At 39.5% G+C, this 23196-nt stretch overlaps 1 protein-coding gene across 1 annotated transcript in view; it reads left to right on the top strand.

Annotated features, from left to right (window-relative positions):
• Positions 1 to 23196, top strand: part of ALDH1A2 (aldehyde dehydrogenase 1 family member A2) — a 119842-nt gene that overhangs the window by 43838 nt on the left and 52808 nt on the right. Inside the window, exons 2-4 of the mRNA XM_055537828.1 lie at positions 10991 to 11095; positions 11282 to 11422; positions 14522 to 14651. Coding sequence (XP_055393803.1) covers positions 10991 to 11095; positions 11282 to 11422; positions 14522 to 14651 — 376 coding nt within the window. The remainder of the gene's footprint in view (positions 1 to 10990; positions 11096 to 11281; positions 11423 to 14521; positions 14652 to 23196) is intronic.

The raw sequence follows: 23196 nt of genomic DNA on the forward strand, positions 1-23196 counted from the left end.
CCAGTTGTGCTTTAGTTAGTTTTGTTCTTAACTGGTAAATATAATTTTTTGATTTCTTTTGTTTGCCAGGTCAGTCTACTGTACTTTATTTTTGTTGGACTGTTTTGATTTTGCTCATGGGTGATATGTATATATTCCATTATTTTAATTATTATTTGCCTGATTTTATAACTGCCATTTGTCTGGGGTTCATCTTTGGTTTCTCATTTTTGGATATTTATTTTAATCTCACTTAATGCCATAACAAACCACTTGTGGAATCTTCATTCCTGACCAGAGATCAAGCCCTGAACCTTTGGAGTGGAATCACTGACTCCACGGCCCTAGACTACCAGAGAACTAACCTTAAGGAGTATCAGTTAGTGAGAACTAACACAAAGGAAACCACTTGAATACAAAATCTGGCATCACCCAACCACCAGTAGCACCCTGTGCAAGATGCCTCATCTAAACAACAAACAAAACAAAAATATGGACCCAATCATCAGCAGACAGGATTACCACCTCACTCAGCCTTATACATCAGAGGAAAAACAAACAAAAACTTGGCACAAATCTCACCCTATACAAAGCTTACACAAAGCACTGGACCAACCTTAGGAGGGCAGAAACCAAAAGGAAGAAAGAATTCAACCTTGAAGCCTGGGAAATGGAGACCTCAAACACAATAAGTTAAAAAAATAATGATGAAAAGGCAGAGAAATACTGCATAAATGAAGGAACAAACTAGAAACACAGAAGTCCAAATAGATGAAGAGGAAATAGGCAAGCTACCTGAAAAAGAATTCAGAAAAATGAGTAAAGATGATCAAAAACCTTGAAAACAAAATGGAGAAAATGCAAGAATCAATTTAAAAAGACCTAGAAGAATTAAAGAATAAACCTACAGAGACAAACAACACAGTTACTGAAATTAAAAATACTCTAGAAGGAATCAATAACAGAATAGCTGAAGCAGTAGAATGAATCAGTGAGCTGGAAGATGAAATGGTGGAAATTACTTTGGAAGAGCAGAAAACAGTAAAAAGAATGAAAAGAACTGAGGATAGTCTCAGAGACCTCTGGGACAATATCAAATGCACCAACATTCGAATTATAGGGGTCCCAGAAGAAGAGAAAAAGAAAGGGTATGAGAACATTTTTGAAGAGATTATAATTGAAAATTCCCCCAACATGGAAAAGGAAATAGTCAAGTCCAAGAGGTACAAAGAGTCACATACAGGATAAACCCAAGGAGAAACACACCAAGACAATACTAATCAAACTAACAAAGATTAAACACAAAGAAAGAATATTAAAAGCAGCAAGGGAGAAGCAACAAGTAACATACAAGGGAAACCCCATGTGCTTAACAGCTGATCTTTCAGCAGAAACTCTGCAGGCCAGAAGAGAATGGCAGGATATATTTAAAGTACTGAAAGGGAAAATTCTACAACCAAGATTTCTGTACCCAGCAAGGATCTCATTCAGCATTGATGGGGAAAGCAAAAGCTTTTCAGACAAGCAAGTTAAGAGAATTCAGTACCACCAAACCAATTTTATAACAAATGTTAAAGAGACTTATATAGTCAAGAAATACAAGAGAAGAAAAAATATCTACAGAATCAACCCCAAACAATTAAGAAAATGGCAACAGGAACATATATGTCAATAATTACTTTAAATGTAAATGGATTAAATGCTCCAACCAAAAGACACAGACTGACTGAATGGTTACAAAAACAAGACCTATATATGTGCTGTCTACAAGAAACCCACTTAAGACCTCAAGACATACATAGACATATGAAAATGAGACGATGAAAAAAGATATTCCATGCAAATGGGAAGCAAAAGAAAGCTGGAGTAGCAATCCTCATATCAGATAAAATAGATCTTAAAGAAGATTACAAAAGATAAGGAAGCACACAATATAATGATCAAGGGATCAATCCAAGAGGAAGACATAACAATTGTAAATATCTATGCACCCAACATAGGAGCACCTCAATACATAAGACAACTAATAGACATAAAAGGAGAAACTGACAGTAACACAATAATAGTAGGAGACTTTAACATCCCAGTCACACCAATGAACAGATCATCAAAACAGAAAATTAATAAGGAATCTTATTGATTCTTATGGATTCTTATGAATCTTATGGATCTTATTGATATCTTCAAGACATTCCATCCAAATGCAGAAGAATACACCTTCTTAAGTGCCACATGAACACTCTCCAGAATAGACCACATCTTGGGTCACAAATCAAACCTCAGTAAATTTAAGAAAATTGAAATCATATCAAACATCTTCTCTGACCACAATGCTATGAGACTAGATATCAATTATAAGAAAAAAGCTGTAAGAAACACAAACACTTGGAGATTAAACAACATGTTTCTAAATAACCAACAGGTTACTGAAGAAATCAAAAAGGAAATAAAAAAAATTTTAGAAACAAATGACAATTAAAACACAACAACTCAAAACCTATGGGATGTAGTAGCAAAAGCAGTTCTAAGAGGGAAGTTTATAGCAATACAATCTTACCTCAAGAAACAAGAAAAATATCAAATAGACAACCTAACTTTATACCTAAAACAACTGGGAAAAGAAGAACAAAAACCCTCCCAAATTAGTAGAAGGAAAGAAATCATAAAGATCTGAGCAGAAATAAATGAAAAAGAAATGATAGAAACAGTAAAGATTAATAAAACTAAAAGCTAATTCTTTGAGAAGGTAAACACAATTGACAAACCTTTAGCTAGAGTCATCAAAAAAAAAAAAGAATCAAATGAACAAAATTAGAAATTAAAAAGGAGAAGTTAACAACAGACAAGGCAGAACTACAAAGGATTATAAGAGACTATTATGAACAACTGTATGGCAATAAAATGGGTAACCTGGAAGAAATGGACAGATTCTTAGAAAAGTTCAATCTTTCAAGACTGAACCAAGAAGAAATAGAAATTATGAACAGCCTAATAACAAGCACTGAAATTGATGCTGTGATTAAAAAAATCTCCCAAAAAACTAAAGCCCAGGACCAGATGGCTTCACAGGAGAATTCTATCAAACATTTAGAGAAGAGCTAGTGCCTGTCCTTCTAAAACTCTTTCAAAAAACTGAAGAGGAAGGAACACTTGCAAACTCATGCTATGAGGCCACCATCACCCTGATACCAAAACCAGACAAAGGCAACACAAAAAAAGAAAACTACAGACCAATATCACTGATGAACATAGATGCAAAAATCCTCAACAAAATTTTAGCAAACAGAATTCAGCAATACATCGAAAAACTCATACACCATGATTAAGTTGGGTTTATTCCAGGAATGGAAGGATTCTTCAATATACACAAATCAATGTGATACACATATTAAAAGATATGAAAGATAAAAATCATATGACAATCTCAATAGATGCAGAAAAAGCCTTTGACAAAATTCAGCACCCATTTATGATAAAAATTCTTAAAAAAATGGGCAAAGAAGGAACATACCTCAACATAGTAAAGGCCATATATAAGCCTACAGAAAGCATTATTCTCAATGGTGAAAAAACTGAAAGCATTCCCCCTAAGATCAGGAACAAGAGAAGGGTGTCCACTTTCACACTATTATCAACATAGTTCTGGAAGTCCTAGCTACAGCAATCAGAGAAGAAAAATAAAAGGAATCCAGGTTGGAAAAGAAAAAGTAAAACTCTCACTGTTTGCAGATGACATGATACTGTACATAGAAAACCCTAAAGATAGTATCAGAAAATTAATAGAGCTAATCAGTTAGCAAAGTTGCAGGATACAAAATCCATATACAGAAATCATTTGCATTTCAATATACTAACAATGAAAAATCAGAAAAAGAAATTAAGGAATCAATCCATTCACCATTGCAACCAAAAGAATTAAATATCTAGGAATAAACATTCATAAAACTAAGATCATGGCATCTGGTCCCATCACTTCATGGCAAATAGATGGGGAAACAGTGGAAACAGTGTCAGACTTTATTTTTTGGGGCTCCAAAATCACTGTGGATGGTGACTGCAGCCATGAAATTAAAAGATGCTTACTCCTTGGAAAGTTATGACCAATCTAGATAGCATATTCAAAAGCAGAGACATTACTTTGCCAACAAAGGTCTGTCTAGTCAAGGCTATGGGTTTCCAGTGGTCAAGTATGGATGTGAGAGTTGGACTGTGAAGAAAGCTGAGCACCAAAGAATTGATGCTTTTGAACTGTGGTGTTGGAAAAGAGTCTTGAGAGTCCCTTGGACTGCAAGGAGATCCAGCCAGTCCATTCTGAAGGAGATCAGTCCTGGGTATTCTTTGGAAGGAATGATGCTAAAGCTGAAACTCCAGTACTTTGGCCACTTCATGCAAAGAGTTGACTCATTGGAAAAGACTCTGATGCTGGGAGGGATTGGGGGCAGGAGGAGAAGGGGACGACAGAAGATGAGATGGCTGGATGGCATCACCGACTCAATGGACGTGAGTTTGAGTGAACTCCAGGAGTTGGTGGACAGGGAGGCCTGGCATGCTGCAGTTCATGGGGTCGCAAAGAGTTGGACACGACTGAGCGACTGAACTGAACTGAAGGAGACAAAAGAACTGTACACAGAAAATTATAAGACACTGATGAAGGAAATCAAAGATGACATAAACAGATGGAGAGATAGTCCATGTTCCTGGGTAGGAAGAATCAATATTGTGAAAATGATTATACTACCAAATGCAATCTACAGATTCAATGTGACCCCTATCAAATTACCAATGGCATTTTTCACAGAACTAGAACAAAAAATTTCACAATTCATATAGAAACACAAAAGACCCCGAATAGCCAAAGCAGTCTTGATAAAGAAGAATGGAACTGAAGGAATCAACCTTCCTGACTTTAGGTTATACTACAAAGCTACAGTCATGAAGACTGTATGGTACTGGAACAAAGACAGAAATATAGACCAATAGAACAAGATAGAAAGCCCAGAAATAAACTCTTGCACCAATGGGTACCTTATTTTTGACAAAGGAGGCAAGAATATACAGTGGGGCAAAGACAGCCTCTTCAATAAATGGTGCTGGGAAAACTGGACAGCTACCTGCAAAAGAATGAAATTAGAACACTTCCTAACACCATACACAAAGATAAACTCAAAATGGATTAAAGACCTAAATGTAAAACCAGAAACTATAAAACTCTTAGAAAAAAACAAAGGCAGAACACTAGATGACATAAATTAAAGCAAGATCCTCTATGACCCACCTCCTAGAGTAATGGAAATAAAAACAAAAGTAAACAAGTGGGATCTGATTAAACTTAAAAGCTTTTGTACAGCAAAAGAAACTATAAGCAAGGTGAAAATACAACCCTCAGAATGGGAGAAAATAATGGCAAATGAAACAACTGACAAAGGATTAATTTCCAAAATATACAAGTGGCTCATACAACTCAGTGCCAGAAAAACAAACAACCCAATCAAAAAGTGGGGAAAAGACCTAAACAGACATGTCTCCAAAGAAGACATACCGATGGCTAATAAACACATGAAAAGATGCTCAACATCACTCATTATTAAAGAAATGCAAATCAAAACTACAATGAGATATCACCCCACACCAGTCAGAATGGCCATCATAAAAAAATCGACAAACAATAAATGCTGGAGAGGATGTGGAGAAAAGGGAATGCTTGCACTGTTGGTGGGAATGTAAGTTGATACAGCCACTATGGAAGATGATATGGAGATTCCTTAAAAAACTAGGACTAAAGCCACCATATGACCCAACAATCCCACTCCTAGGCATGTACCCTGAGGAAACCAGAATTTAAAAAGACACATGTATCCCATTGTTCACTGCAGCACTATTTACAATAGCTAAGACATGGAAGCAACCTAGATGTCCATCGACAGGTGAATGGATAAAGAAATTGTGGTACATATACACAATGGAATACTCAGCCATAAAAAGGAATTTATTTGAGTCAGTCCTGATGAGGTGGATGGACCTAGAACCTATTACACAGAGTGAAGTGAGTCAGAGAAAGATAAATATCGTATTCTAACACATATATATGGAATCTGGAAGAATGGTACTGAAGAACTTATTTAAAGGGCAGCAGTGGAGAAACAGACATAGAGAATAGACTTATGGACATGCGGAGAGGGGAGGAGAAGGTGAAATGTATGGAAAGAGTAACATGGAAAATTACATTGCAATATGTAAAATGCCATATGTAAATTACCCAACAGGAATTTGCTGTATGGCTCAGGAAACTCAAACAAGGTCTTTCTATCAATCTAGAGGGGTGGGATGGGGAGGGAATTGGGAGGTTGGTTCAAAAGGGAGGGGATATATGTATACCTTATAGCTGATTCATGTTGAGGTTGCAGAAAACCTCAGAAGACAAAATTCTGTAAAGCAATCATCCTTCAATAAAAAAATAAGTTAAAAAAAAATAAAAAGAAAGTGGTGGTATGTATACACAATGGAATATTACTCAGCTATTAGAAAGAACACTTTTGAATCAGTTCTTATGCAGTGGATGAAACTGGAGCCTATTATACAGAGTGAAGTAAGTCAGAGAAAAAAACACTAACACAGTATATTAATGCATATATATGGAATTTAAAAAGATGGTAACGATGACCCTATATGTAAGACAGCAAAAGAGACACAGATATAAAGAACAGATTTTTGGACTCTGTGGGAGAAGGCAAGGGTGGGATGATTTGAGAGAATAACATTCAGTTCAGTTCAGTCGCTCAGTCATGCCCAACTCTTTGGGACCCCACGGACTGCAGCACGCCAGGCCTACCTGTCCATCACCAACTCCCAGAGTTTACACAAACTCATGTCCATTGAGTCGGTGCAGCCATCCAACCATCTCATCCTCTGTTGTCCCCTTCTCCTCCTGCCTTCAATCTTTCCCAGCATCAGGGTTTTTTCAAATGAGTCAGTTCTTCGCATCAGGTGGCCAAAGTATTGGAGTTTCAGCTTCAGCATCAGTCCTTCCAATGAACACTCAGGACTGATTTCCTTTGGGATTGACTGGTTTGATCTCCTTGCAGTCCAAGGGACTCTCAAGAGTCTTCTCGAACACCACAGTTCAAAAGCATCAATTCTTTGGTGCTCAGCTTTCTTTAAAGTCCAACTCTCACATCCATACATGACTACTGGGAAAACCATAGCCTTGACTAGACGGACCTTTGTTGGCAAAGTAATGTCTCTGCTTTTGAATGTGCTTTCTAGGTTGGTCATAACTTTCCTTCCAAGGAACAAGCATCCTTTAATTTCATGGCTGCAATCACCATCTGCAGTAATTTTGGAGCCCCCCCCCCCAAATAGTCAGCCACTGTTTCCACTGTTTCCCCATCTATTTGCCATGAAGTGATGGGACTAGATGCCATGATCTTAGTTTTCTGAATGTTGAGCTTTAAGCCAGCTTTTTCACTCTCCTCTTTCACTTTCATCAAGAGGCTCTTTAGTTCTTCCTCGCTTTCTGCCATAAGGGTGGTGTCATCTGCATATCTGAGATTATTGATATTTCTCCTGGTAATATTGGTTCCAGCTTGTGCTTCATCCAGCCCAGCATTTCTCATGATGTATTCTGCATATAAGTTAAATAAGCACAGTGACAATATACAGCCTTGACATACTCCTTTCCCTATTTGGAACAAGTCTGTTGTTCCAGCAAATTTGGAAAACTCAGTAGTGCCCCCAGGACTGGAAAAGATCAGTTTTCATTCCAATCACTAAGAAAGGCAATGCCAAAGAATGCTCAAACTACCACACAATTGTACTCATCTCACATGCTTGTTGGAGAAGGAAATGGCAACCCACTCCAGTACTCTTGCCTGGAGAATCTCATGGATGGAGGAGCCTGGTGGGCTACAGTCCATGGGGTCACAGAGTTGGACATGACTGAGTGACTTCACTTTCACATGCTTGTAAAGTAATGCTCAAAATTCTCCAAGCCAGACTTCAGCAGTACGTGAACTGTGAACTTTCAGATGTTCAAGCTGGATTTGGAAAAGGCAAAAGAATCAGAGATCAAATTGCCAACATCTGCTGAATCATCAAAAAAGCAAGAGAGTTCCAGAAAAACATCTATTTCTGCTTTATTGACTATGCCAAAGCCTTTGTGTGGATCACAATAAACTGTGGAAAATTCTGAAAGAGATGGTAATATCAGACCACCTGACCTGCCTCTTGAGAAATCTGTATGCAGGTCAGGAAGCAACAGTTAGAACTGGACATGAAACAACAGACTGGCTCCAAATAGGAAAAGAGTAACATTGAAATATGTATATTACCATATGTGAGATAGATGACCAGTTCAAGCTTGATGCATGAAACAGGGCACTCAAAGCTTGTGCACTGGGACAACCCAGAGGGATGGGATGGGGAGAGAGGTGGGAGGGGGGTTTGGGACGGGGGAACACATGTACCCCCGTGACTGATTCATGTCAATGTATGGCAAAAACCACCACAATATTGTAGGGTAACTAGCTTCCAATTAAAATGAATTAATTAATTTTTTTAAAAAGATCCCATACTATATTTTATACTGGGAAAATGATCCGTGGGCTTAAATAACAGTAAGAGGATGAATTTTTTTCTATTAAAAAATAAGTAGTTTTTCTGTATGATCTTTGGTAGACCTCTAAGAAACAATAAAAGGTCATGGAATATCAATCTTTACATACATTCCTGGTGACTCAGTCAGTAAAGAATATGTCTGCAATGCAGGAGACCCAGGTTTGATCCCTGGGTCAGGAAGATCCCCTGGAGGAGGAAATGCCAACCCACTCCAGTATTCTTGCCTGGAGAATTCCATGGACAGAGCAGCCTGGCGGGCTACAGTCCATGCAGTCAGACATGACTGAGCGACTAAACCACCACCACCACATACCTTTAGAACTGTTTAGTAAAGCTTAAAAACTGTAATTGGATCTGATGATATTTCAAGATTTAAGAAGTTTTAGTCAAATAGTGAATAAAAAGAGTATTGGCACGACCCATTCCATTCTCCCTTAAACCTGATAAGGCCTAGAAGTGAATGTTTAATGAAACTAACCTCTAATAAATGTTTTTCTTTTGTTACCTTTAAGATCATACTGCATTTCAAAGGGGTATACAGATTCGATGAGCTGTAAAATGTTAGGAAATTTGTTAAATGGAGTGAAAAGAGTCTTATAACTATTAAATAGTTGTGTTTCTTTGGTCTGAGCAAGTCTGGAAACCAGGGTATAGTGGGAAGAGCAGCAGACTGAATCAGAGCCCCAGAGATGACCTGCTTTTTCTGACTATTAACCTCTCTTAATGTTTTCATCTTTAGTTGAAATAATAAAATCCTGCCATTAGAGTTGTTGTAAGTATTTAATAAACTACTAGGGACTGTTGACCCTGAAAGACTGGAACTGTTAATCATCCTTGCCTCTCCTGTGTCTAGAAATACCTTGCATTTATTAAATACATTATACAAATGAATACAGCGTATTACGCATGTTTACACATTCATAGTAAAAACTTGAAATTTGTTACAAAGTCATTGTGTTTGTGCTCAATACATTTGTATTAAGTGCGTTTATAGGCTTAAGGCATTTTTTCCCGCCTTTTATCTTAAAAAGCCTTCAGTAAAAGAAGACTCCTTCAACACAGGCTCATTGTTTTATCAAATCAAGGAAAAAGCAAAGATCTGACATAATCTAGAACTTAATATTTAAAATTTTAGATATACACTCACTTAGCTTCATCTGTAATTATTAAAATGCCAGGCAGTAGCAAATCAGCTTATCATTGTGTTTGTTCTAAATTGACTGGCTACTAAATGGTTCATAAGTTCAGAAATGTTTGTTGTTGTGCCATAAATTTTATGAAGCAAAACATCTTTATGTATTCTTTGAGCTTTCATAGTCCAAAATATTAGTTTGGATTTTTTCTTAGGAATGTCAATAAAAATTTAATGTTTTTGCCCATATTTTCCCTCCTCCTTTAACTCATCTCTTACAAATCTCCTTAGAAATTGACTTGCATAATTTCTTAAACCATTAGTCTCTTTGCCATTTTAAGATAGCCTTCATTTCCTATATAAAGAAACCAAGGCTCTTAAGAAAAATCCTGGAGAGACCAATTGGAAGGTTACAGGCCTTTTCCCTTTGCCTGCCCAGCAAAAGGAAAGAGATCTAACTGGGGTTTACACACGTAAGTTGTTCAACTCACCAGTTGGTTTGGTCAGAGTCATTGCTGTGTTCTGGTTCTGACTATAAATTAGGCAAATATTTGTTCCAGCACCATTCAGGTTTCCTTGTGAACTCACTTAAGGCCTCTGACAGAGAAACTAGTAGCTTAGGCTGGATGACTGTCAGTTTGATCCACGATTTACCCTTTTGGGGTATTGGCCAGAGCCTGGACTATAATAAATACTTTCTTAGCCTCAGTATATGCTCTGTATGTAGGTGAGACTCTCCTTCCTTCTTTGTTTGACTGTCTCAGTAATCGACAGATTCACTAAAGGTAAGCATTATATTTAATCTTTGGATGACATTAAGGTAAAAATACCACAAAGGAAATTTCTGAATTGAGGGTAAGGCTAGACTGCATAATGATCAAGGTTTTCTTGTAACTCTTCAAATTCTGTACTTTAGTTATATACCAGCAAGTATGCTGTGCTATGCTTAGTTACTGTCGTGTCCAACTCTGCAACCCCATGGACTGTAGCCTGCCAGGCTCCTCTGTCCATGGGGATTCTCCAGGCAAGAATACTGGAGTGGGTTACCATGCCCTCCTCCAGGGATTGAACCCTGCAGGTAACCCAGGGACTGAACCCAGGTCTCCCACATTGCAGGTGGATTCTTTACCGTCTGAGTCACCAGGGAAGCCCAAGAATACTGGCAGACCAAGTATTATTACTATAGTACTTTTGTATAGTACAGCACCATTGACTGACTTTCTGTCACTTGTCTCATGGAGTCCATTCTGTTGTCTATTCCCTTAGATTTTTATTAACAACGAGTGGCAGAATTCAGAGAGTGGGAGAGTGTTCCCTGTCTATAATCCAGCCACAGGAGAACAGGTGTGTGAAGTTCAAGAAGCAGACAAGGTATGTTCATCTGAGAAGAAAAATTGCTATGAAATAACTACCTTCAGACAGCAAAACACTAAACTTATGCTCTCCAGACATCACCACTAATGTTCATTTATCACCTTTTTTTTTTTTTTTTTGCGTGTGTGTGAAAGCAAATGTTTATTCCTTTATTGTATCATTCTCTCTCTTCCTCTCTAACAGGCAGACATAGACAAAGCAGTGCAGGCAGCCCGCCTGGCTTTCTCTCTGGGTTCAGTGTGGAGAAGGATGGATGCTTCAGAAAGAGGCCGTCTGTTGGATAAGCTTGCAGACTTGGTGGAACGAGACAGGGCAGTCCTTGCAGTAAGTAACCTAAGAAAACATCTTTACCACCAAACATCATCTTTACCACCAAACTTACCATCCATTGAAATTTAAATTCCTCAGTCTTTCTGAAAGCATGATATGACACAGATCTGGGGAACAAGTGAAGGAGTACATAATAACTCATGAAAAAGGGGAGAGGTTTGGCTTTTGGGGACCAGCTGAGTGTCTTTTCTTTTGAAGAACAAAACCATAGCTTCCCATGACTGGTACGGACCTTGCTGCTTTCCTTGTCCCTCTTCCTCCCACCCTCAACAAAAAGAACAGAAACAGTCCAGCATGGGAAAGTGACCATGTTTCCTGCAGGAAGCCAAACCACTCTGTTGGCATTCAGAAGAGTTTTGCCTCTCCAGTGTGAGCCCCTCTTGACCAAAGAGAATCCTTCAGAAGCAGAAGGTGTGATGCAGACCTCTCATATAGCTCTGCTCCCTTTGTTCTTTTGTCACTTTATAGAATTAATAGAAAGGAGAGACAGGAGACAGCAACTTTCTTTTGCTACAACGATCATTGTCTCACATAAGGGACATTCCTTTCCTAGTGGTTTGTTGTTGTTGATGCTGTTTTAAAAATAGAAGTCAGTTTCTTTGAGAATACAAACTCTTTTGGACACTGGAACCATTTTGGAATTCCTGTAGTCTCCACCTGCATGACCCATAGTTGATCATTTAATATTGAGGGCATCGGTGTCGAGTCAGTGCATTAAGGCCATGAATACTGCGGTCTCCCCTCTGCTTGGAAAGTCACATCACTGTTGGGTTTCCTTTGGGGGAGGGGAGCATCAGTCCCTTCAGCATTGTCACTTCTACCATCACGCTCCCTTCTTCCATCCCCCTCATGGATCTGTTTCTAGTGTGGAAACAAAAGTGGATGCTTTATGGAGATGGTTTGGAACTCCTGCTGTGCATAACACATATTTGTCCATAAAAGCATTTTCTGGTTTGGTACTTCAAGGAATGCTGTTTCCAATGAGATGTTTCTACATATTGGGAAAAGGTGTTTCATGGAGATTCATAAGACACTTGGCATATTAAAGACTGACAAGCCCTACTCAGTGTGTTTCAACCCTGTTGGAGCCTCAACACCAATTTTCTGACTAACCTGTCAAGCTCGTACAAAACAGAATTCTTTGGCGTACCTTGGGGGAATGCTGGTCTGTATGCTGTCTTTTTACTGGATTTTGATTTCTTTGAGAGTAAAAAGTGTGTTTTACTTCCTTATGTTGTAATCCGAGTATAGTTCTTGGCACATAAATAGTGTGATGGGGGCACATTGATGGCTGTAAGTATCTATTTCAGTTAAATCCATACAGTATTCATAACATTAGCTTAGCAGTACTTACTAGATGAAGATGTAGATCATTTTTGCAGTTATCTTTTCATGTCATAACATTCAAATGCCATCCTTTCTCTGACATGTCTCACTGTGGTCAAGTCCTTTTTTCTCATCACACTTAAATGAGAGTCCTACTTTTAAACACTCCTAAGCCATGTGACGAATGAATTTTATTAAGAGGTAGCCTCTTGAATGGAGAAGGCAATGGCACCCCACTCCAGTACTCTTGCCTGGAAAATCCCATGGGTGGAGGAGCCTAGAAGGCTACAGTCCATGGGGTCGCTAAGAGTCAGACACGACTGAGCGACTTCATTTTCACTTTTCACTTTCATGCACTGGAGAAGGAAATGGCAACCCACTCCAGTGTTCTTGCCTGGAGAGTCCCAGGGATGGGGGATTCCGATGGGCTGCTGTCTATGGGGTTACACAGAGTCGGACACGACTGAAGCAACTTAGCAGCAGCAGCAGCAGCAGCCTCTTGAATATAGGGAAGCTCCTGACCAGAATACTGAAGTTAATATTGCATCCAGGTAAACACAATTGAGAATAAACCCAGGGCTGTCAACTCTCAGGTGATCAACAGCTCATAGGGATGGACTACGTAGGTGGCCTAGAATCTGATGAATGGCTCTTCTTTAGTCTGTGTAGTCTAGACCTTGGCTCTATGCCCTCTGTGTGGAGAATATAATGCTCATCTCACAGACCTATAAATATTCTAAAAAGAACTGGGAAATACCTTGTTTTGCTAATATACAGTGAATAGGTCACATAATATTTTAAAATGAGTTCCATCTTATACACATAGTATGTGAATAAATTACACTGTAAATACTATTTTTATGTCATTGAATGGAAAGTATTTCAATTTTAGTTTTGTTAGTACTCAGATAATTTTAGTGCTAGTATATATTGTAAAATGTCCTTGAGGAAGAGGACATGAGATTGCAAACATATGTTTTTGTTTATATTATTTGTTAAATATGTAAAAACCCCTACTATTTCTCAAGTCAAAATACTCTTCTCATTCCAGTGAATTCTTCTTAAATTCTTTACATTACAGACTTATCCTATTTAGGAATGTGTCATTAAAATAATAACATTTATAATCTAAAACTGCTTAATAACTCTAACTCTATTTTTATTAAATGGACCAAGTACTTCACTCTTAATAGATAATGGTTGTTAAGCTAAATATTTACAGAAAACCAGCCCTCATGTTGTTACAGTATGAGCTTCCCTAGAGGAGATCTTGTTTATTTGGTGGTAATAAATAAACTCGCTGTGCACCGTGGCCATTCCATTTCTCAGCAGGGGTCTTGGCAGCTGTGGAGAACGTTTTATATTCTCATCAAGTGCATAAAAGCCCATGTCCCTGCTCCTCTTTATGGATTCAGATTACTGATGTAGACTCTGAAAAATCCCCACGCAGCTCTGATCATTAATATAACAGAAGCTGGTTGACAAGCAGAACACTTTCTTTATCACCAGTAGTGTTTATGTATTGGAATAGTGGTTACTGGAAGCACATACCCAAGCACAAGAACGCGCACATACGTACTCATGGTGGCTTTTACTGGAAACTAAACTCGACAAGCAATACTAAAATCTTTTCATTTGGGAAATCAGAGTTGACCAGGTATGCGTCATTATTCAGATTCATTTGTATTTTTTCCATTCCTTTCTTTGTTTGCTCCGGCAATCACTTAGTGTATCACTGGGAAGTTCTCTCTGTTTCTTTTCCCACAGACCATGGAATCCCTCAATGGTGGCAAACCGTTCCTGCAAGCATTTTATGTCGATTTGCAAGGAGTCATCAAAACCCTTCGGTATTATGCAGGCTGGGCTGATAAAATTCACGGGATGACCATTCCTGTAGGTATGTGAGACCTGAGTACGTTGAAAAGGGAAACATGAGACCTCAGCAGAAACACACTGTCACCACCAAACACAGACAGCAGTCACGTGGAGTACAGATCTGAGCACACTTCTGCAGCAGCTTGAACTGAACAAAGAACAAAACAGATTTTGTCACTGCTTCTGACAGTATCCCTATTTCAGTATGTAGCCAGTCCATACATAGGTGCAGAGAAAGCCACATCCATACATCAGTCAGCTAAGGAACAAGCGTGTGTCTGCTGCAGAGTTCCTTGCACTGTGCTAGCTTAGGTGCTGGGGGCGGGACAAGCATTGGGTGTGGGAAAGCCAGGGAAAACTCTGAGAAGATTAAGACTTGGCCCTTGGTCTCCTGAAACCTAAGATTTTCTTGTTTAGAAGGAAATCCTCTAAAATGTTAACAGTTGTTTTCTCTGAGTGGTGAGATTATGGATTGTTTATTATTTCTTTTTCATATTTCTCTATATTTTCTGTATTTCCTATAAAGACCATGAACTACTTTTACCATCTGTAAAAACAACCACCATCCTGACACATTGTCTTTTAAGATCCAGTTTTGGAGACAAAACCAGTAAGACAAAACAAAGATCTCTACAGGAGAGTTGCAATTAGGTGCTAAGCCAGGTGGCTTGGCCTATCAGTGCTGTGGCCCTTAAAGCAGTGGGAAGGCATCCAAACTAAGTCAGTGGAAAGGTCTCGGTCTGAGCATGAACACAAGCCCGCCAGGCTTCTCTGTCCATAGGGATCCTCCAGGCAAGAATACTGGAGGGGGTTGCCATTTCCTTCTCCAGGGGATCTTTCTGACCCAGGGATCAAACCTGCATCTCTTACATCTCCTGCATTGTCAGGCTTGACCACTAGTGCCCCCTGGGAAGCCCAAGCGTGAGTACTGTGCTGTAGTAATATGAAATAAAGTGCTTTCACGGCAGCCCCAAGGGGTAGACACTGTTATTACCAGAGGAAAAAACTGAGGCCTAGAAATGTTAAATTGTCTTCCTGATTCACCCAGTAAATAAACTGTAGAGCCAAAACTTTGGCGTTAGAGCCTGGCGAATCACTTCACTAGAGAATCTGTTTTAGAAACTGGGAGGAAGAAAGATCATGACAGGAAAGGGGCCAACTGGAAGAGAGATGAGGATATTGGCAGTGGTGAATAGGTATACAGAAAGAAAATACGTGTGTTTGAGTGGCTCCTGGATGGGCTAAGCAGTGTGCCAGGTGCTCTACGTGTGTTTTTTGGAGAAGATCCAGCTTTCCATGTGCACACTGGGGAGAGTAGAGAGTGATGCTGGGGACCTTAGAGTACCAGTGTGGGCCTTCCTCAGTGGAGGAGGATTGGTTTCCCAGAAAAGGAAACTGATGGCTGATAGGGTAGCTGGCTTAGAGCAGTGCCTCTCAAACCTGAATGTGCATATGTATTACCTGGAATCGTCTTCAAGTGCAGGTCTAGGATGAGGTCTGAGAACCTGTGTTCCTCACCAGCTGCCAGGCGATGGCTGTGCTGCTAGTTCTCTGCCTCCAGTAGTGAGCAGTCACAGTGACAAAGAAGAGACAAGACTTCAAAGGACTATTTTAAAATTATCTCCATGAATGATGGTGACATGTGGAATGCTGGTTTTAGAAAATGGGTTTCTGGTTATAGAGACTCTTCCCTGCCATTCAGAAATTTCCCAAGTTCAGACTCAGAAGGATGGAGAAGTTAAAGGAATGCCAGAATCTTAGTTTAGTCCTGGCTCTCGGATATTACGGACCACTGTTCTTTGTAGGATATGTAGGATTGAAGAATGGCCTAAGTGAGACAGAGTCACAGTTTGGTATGTGCATACCTGTGGGAGGGCCTGGGAATTAAAACCCTTGTCAAGGACAGGACATGCGTCAGCCTTTTCAGGCTGACCTGTGCTGTTTCAATGCAGAAAGGAAATTATCAGGATCAAAGGCTCCAGTTTTTTTTGCATCCCACCCCACCTGCCATTTTACTGTTTCAGATATTTCAACATCTTTTCAAATGATATATGGAGATCGAAGGCTGTATGTATACATAAATACCTACTTGGCCTAACAATGTCTTGGTTTTCTTTTGCCTCCTTAGGAGAGAAGTCCTTGATTGATTAGATAAAGATTTGTTGGAATTTTTGATCATATTTGATACTGTACTATAATTTTATCTGGCAATAGAGGTAGTTGGTTTATAAGCCTCACTGTTTTCATCTGATGCTCTTTAGAGATTGTGAGTTAGAAGTACAGGGCTTAGAAAAGGCATTCACAGTAGTCTCTCCCACCTTTACTCATAAACTGGTGTCCAGCCTGTGAAGGAAAAAAGAGGAGGAATTCTGTAAAATGCTAAGTAATTTTTGTTTCCCTGATTTCCCCTAACGTGCATTTAGAGGGATACTAGGATGAAGAACTCTCCAGGGATTCAGGTTGTTAGGCAGAGGTCCTGAGAAGCTGTGGGTCTGGGACATAAGATATTTCACTGTGGTGCCTCAGGCAGGTGAAGGAAGGATGAAGACAGACATGAACTTGGCCACTTTCCTTTCTGTTCCAGTTTTGGATACATTTTGGCATGCCTATAGGCTACTAAGTGTTCATCTCACAACCCCTTTGACTAGTTCAATGCTTAGGGCATCTGGTTGGCTAAACCAGGGGGTCATAGTAGAAGACCAGGGAAAGGGAGGGTCATTATTGTTCACTTATTTATTCTCACATTTGTTCAATCAGTCCATCTGTGCTTTACTGTCATGTGTAACTTTATAATTTAGTATCAGCTTGATTTTTGTCTCTGTATTCTTGGCTTTTTTCAATGAAATCTCTGTCTTTATTGTGTTATATATGTTTCCATGTGCCAAGTCTCTTCAGTCGTGTCCAACTCTTCATGACCCTGTGGACTGTAGCCTGCTAGGCTTCTCTGTCCATGGGATTCTCCAGGCAAGAGTGCTGGAGTGGGTTGTCATTTCCTCCTCCAGGGAATCTTCCCAACCCAGGGATTGAACCCAGGTCTCCTGCGGCTCCTGCATTGCGGGCAGATTCTTTACTACTGAGTCACATTTTCCTGTGAAACAGCCTAATTTTGTTTGAAATGATAAGTGTAAAGAAATAATGTACTTTATGTTTGAGCATGTAAAAGGTCTTTTGCATATAGGATCTGTGAGATTCTGTATGATCCTGTGAAACAAGTCAGTTTTTTAAAGGTATTGTACACATTTTGCAGGTAAGGAAATGAGACAACAAGGGTTTAGTGTCTTGAACAAGGTCACATGTGAGTAAGTGGCAGGCCTGAGATTCAAACCCAGGTCTCTCTCTGCGTAAGCCATTGTAGACCCTCTGGTAGAGACCTGTCAGCGGAGTGGGAAAAGGAAGAGGCCAGTCAACCTGGTGAAGTCTTGAATCCTCTGCAGATTTTTAGATTAACATTAACCATTGTTCCTAGAGGAAATACAAGGGTAGAAAGCAGTCATAAAAATAAATCTGAAAGTTTTTTTTTTAAATATATGACTGCTTTGTTACATTGATACTTCATGGTTCATCCAACTTAGTACCCCTGACACTGAAGGATAAGACCCAGAAAGAGTGGGAAGAATTATGCTGTTGTCTCTTGGACTCCTTCCCATTTAGGAAGGCTGGGCACTCTGCCTCATAATGGGACGGGCTCTTCCTTTACCTCTTCTACCATGCATCAGCCTCAGTCTCTTAGGCATCCCCTCATTCATACGTTCATTCAACAGATTTTTTTAACCACCTGTGTTAAACACTGGGGTTACAAAGGTAAACAAGTAAGATGCCCATAGAATAGTAAGGAAAACAAGCAGGTAGACAGCCGAGTGCAATATAGAGTGGCTTGTTCACATATGGACATACAAAGTTAAGTGGGTACTCTGTAGGAAAGGCATATCACTCAGCATTAAGGCTTCCTGGAGAACGAAGTGAGATACACAGTTGATACCTGTGCAAGGGCTGGTATGTGAAGATGTAGCCAGGGCAACCACCGGCAGTGCTAGCAGTCTGCAGAGCATAGAGGGAGCAGAGTGGTGTGTGCTAGTGTGGCCAGTTTTAGCAGACAGTGGGGCCCTGGGCCTGGGGAAGCTGCTGCAAGCTTTTTCCCACAGTAATGGTGAGTCACTGAATTATTTTAAGTAAATAAGTGTCTTGATCAAAATTGGTTTAGAAAGAGATTTTGATGACATAATGGATAATCAGTTGCAGAGAACAAGTAAGTACTTAATCCCCCCTCCCCCGGAAGGGCAGCCTCCCTCTAGAATATCTGGGAGGAGGAGAAAAGGGTTACAGCATGACCACTGCTGAGCCTCCACTGGACAGCCATTTCGCCCTCTGAACTGAGAGATTCCCTCATCCCTCTCTGTTACATCCCAACCAAGGCCCACAGTTGGATGTTTTCACAGAATCATGCAGTATTAGTTTGACTCACAATGGTCTTAATGTTCTTGTCTTTACAATATTATCTATAATTTCTGGCCATGGTACTCAATGGAACCATTCTTTCTGACCATAAATCCTATGCTTTGACCCTTCTGCTATAACATCTGCTAATTATGATGATAAATAATAATCATTATTATGATTTATTGTACACTTTCCTAGTGCCTATAATAGTATCTCTAATCTCATAGCAGCCCTCCAGGGGAAGTAGTTTTATCTCCATTTTGATCATTTTTAACCTGTGCCAAAATTCTCTGCTCCTCCCATGGCCACAAAATCTTAGTGCTGGAGGAAGGAACAAAGATTATCTTTAGTTCACTGAGGGAGAAGTCGAGGTTTTGGTTTACATTACTTATGATTTTTCTCTGTAACAGTGTTGTTTTGTGATATGCAAGCAGAGAAAATGTAGTTCATACTTTAGCTAAATTCTGACATAAAAATGAGTTTACGATACATTATGATATCAAAAGGTTAAAAAGCTACACAGGCCACCTGTAATTATTTATCCAGTTCACCTTCTTTCAGTTTTACCTGTTAAGTTAAAGGATAGGCTAAAAATGTGCAGAAATTGTCTTGAATCCTAAGGTTCTGCCTTCAACAGCTCAATCTGATTTAATGTCAACGGAGAACTCATATGGTGAGATCTTGTTCAATCAATGAGAATGAGGAGCTGTTTGCTCTACTCACCTAAGCAGCACCCAGTATACAGATAGAAAGAAACAAAGTGTCTGACTCTTTGTGACCCCATGGAATTCTCCAGGCCAGAATACTGGAGTGGGTAGCCTTTCCCTTCTCCAGGGGATCTTCCCAGCCCAGAGATTGAACCCAGGTCTCCAGTTGCAGACAGATTCTTTACCAGCTGAGGCACAGGGGAAGCCCAAGAATACTGGAGTGGGTAGCCTATACCTTCTCCAGTGGATCTTCCCTACCCAGTGTCTCCTGCATTTCAGGCAGATTCTTTACCAGCTGAGCTATCAGGGAAACCCAGAGCAGGTAGAGTTACCTGAATTGGTGGTGACAGATCATGGAGTCTGCTTCACATGTAACCTCTTTGAGAGGCAGGTTGAAGAAAACTCAGGGATCCCTAAGGCCATCCTCCTCATTTTTCAAAGAAACTAAGGTCCAGAGAAGTAAAGTAGCTTTTTCCCCAAGATCATATAATGTGTAGTGGTAGAGCTAAAATATGTTCATATTTGACTCAGGAGCATGTAGTTAAACTTCTGAGATGCTACCACTTGACACCTGAGGGAAATAGTGTCATCTTCACTGTATATTATTGTAGAATCTCCAGTGTCTGTATAGGTATCTATGGAGTTTATCATTACAGCTGTGAAATGTCCAGTGAGATCTGCTCAGTCTCAGAATACGTAGGAATCTGCTAGAGGACATAATGAACTAGTTCAGTGTAGTTGGTCTAATTGTTCATTACTGGGGTCACCAAAAGGTCATTGCTAGTTCCTTGAAAGGTAATTCCGTACACAAATTAGAGATCGGAAGATGGCCATCCATTCATTGAATTATTTAACCGATTTTGATGCTATTAAATAAACTAATTTTTAGAGTTAGCAGATATATAAAAATTGTAGCAGTTCTTGAAATGCTCTTAGTATTGTAGTTGGGAGCCACTTCTTGAGGTCCATATTTAATAAATTTCTCCTCAATTTCTGGCACATTTCAGATTCTTCTGATTTTATTTACCATACATATTACCTAATCATATTCTAGTTTATGTATAGAGTGTGTCAATGCCCAATATTCTTATGAGAATAATAATTTTGTTAATTTTTTTTAAGCAGCTGTAAAATCTGCTTTAAGGAGTAATATTTATCCTGAAGGAATAATCCACATAGTTGTTCTAATTAAGTAATTTCTATCTTTCCTGTGTAACTTGCTGTCAGTCAGTTCAGTCACTTCGTCATGTCTGACCCTTGGTGACCCCATGGTCTGCAGCATGCCAGGCTTCCCTGTCTATCCAACTCCCAGAGCTCACTCAAACTCATGTCCATTAAATAACACAGAACAGTGGCTTAACATTCACAGATATGGAAGAAGTTTTTCTGTTACTCATCTCTAGGGACAAAGACTCTTCTTAGTTTAACTGTAAACTAAGAAATGGCCTAATCTATACATGCTCGCTAAAATTTGATCGATAGTTCAACTAAATTCATGATAAAGCTTTTAATTGTAATTCTTCATCAAGGTATATAACACTGATGTGTAAAAACACATCAGAAAAGTTGTCTCTGGGTGTGTCTTAAACTCCTTCTAAGAACAGTAGTTTTTACTTTCTTGAATGAAATGGAAAAGAGGCTAAGAGCTAAAAAGTTCTAAACACGAGATTTAGTATTTCCATCTTGGTGTCTCATCTCTTTTTTAGTTTTCTCCACCATGGTTGTGTGCTAACTTCCTGGCTTGGAATATGGTATTCAGAACATTTATTTGTTATTTTCATCAAACGCAGTCCGTTCTTTCTGAGTCTGAGCTCTCTGTAATGCCTTATATTTTGTAAGAAGACCTAAGATGATTGTAGCCTAAAGTGGAGTATCTGAGTTTGGATGGAGAATTTTTCCTCTGTCAAGCTGATGTGCTTTATAGTGCAAAGCTAGAGAAATGAGGAAACAACAAATAGAGGAAACAATCTTTTTAATCATCTTACTGTATTTAAATAGTGTTACAGCAAAAAGACTCAAGGTGTTTCAGATGGTAAAGAATCTCCCTGCAAAGCAGGAGACCCAGGTTCTAATCCTGGGTCAAGAAGATTCCCTGGAGAAGGGAATGGCTATATACTCCAATATTCTTGCCTGGAGAATTCCATGGACAGAGGAGTTTGACAGGCTGTAGTCCATGAGGCTATATAGTTCATGTCCATGAGGACATGACTGAGCAACTAACCCTTTCACTTTGGGCTTCCCGGGTGGCTCAGTGGTTAAAAAAAAAAAAAAAATCTGCCTGCCAATGCAGGAGATGTGGGTTCGATCTCTGGGTTGGAAAGATCTCCTGAAGGAGGAAATGGCAACCCTCTCCAGTATTCTTGCCTGGGAAATGCCATGGATAGAGAAACCTAGCGGGCTATGGTCCATGGAGTCACAAAGAGTCAGACAGGACTGAGTGACTGAACATATTAACATAAAAGATGGGAAATGGGCTGTGATTTTTCTTCTAGGCAGAGAGGAGTACTCATACTTCGTCTTAGGTACAGATGAGAAGGAGGGAGAAGTAACACTGCCGCCCACTGGAGTCCACTTATCCCAGATGCAGAGAGGCACTCAGCCTTAGACTCCCCAACCCGAGAGGAAGCCTGTGCTCTGTAGCATTCCCTTTATAGCTTGAGATACAGGAGTCTATGTGAGTTCTCTCTCCACACACCACATCCTTGAAGAATCATCTTCACCCTTTTTTCCCCCATCTGCATTCCTTGACATTACACTCTGATTCTGTGGTTTGTGATATCCACCCAAATCCAAACCTTATTCACAGAAGAGCCTTTGGTATGTTTCTAAGGGAAGTGAACTTGAAGTCTGATCACCCAGTTTCAAGTTCAGGAGCCACAACTTAACCAGTGATACTACTTTAGACTTAACCTCTCTGTGGCATATTTTCACTACTTGTAAATTTCAAATAATAATACTTGCCTTAATTTTTCCATACATTGTTTTGAGCATTAAATGAGGCAAGAATATGAAAATATTTTGTAAAAGTTATATATGTTTTTGTTTGTATTATTGTAATTTAAAAGTGTTAAAAACATTGCTTAGATTCTTCTACACTTCAGATTCCTTTCAGGCAAATTAGTAGTTATCAGAGAGGCCAAAAGTAAATAGAAATGAAGTCAACAACTGTAGATCATCACAATACCTGGGGACTTCCCTTTATCCACTTGGTTCCTCTGAACCCGGGTACTTGGAGTGTGGTCTGTGGATCAGAAGCATTGGTATAACCTGAGAGCTCGTAGAAATGCAGACTCTTGGGTTCCACCCTAGATTTACAGGTTCAGAATCTGCATTTTAATAACTCCAGATGCTTTGTGTACACATTGAAATTTGAGAAGCTCAATGTGGCATATTTTGTGGCACGATGAAAATCAGAACCACAAT

Source organism: Bubalus kerabau, chromosome 10 (genome assembly GCF_029407905.1).
Source record: "Bubalus kerabau isolate K-KA32 ecotype Philippines breed swamp buffalo chromosome 10, PCC_UOA_SB_1v2, whole genome shotgun sequence".
NCBI lineage: Eukaryota > Metazoa > Chordata > Mammalia > Artiodactyla > Bovidae > Bubalus > Bubalus kerabau.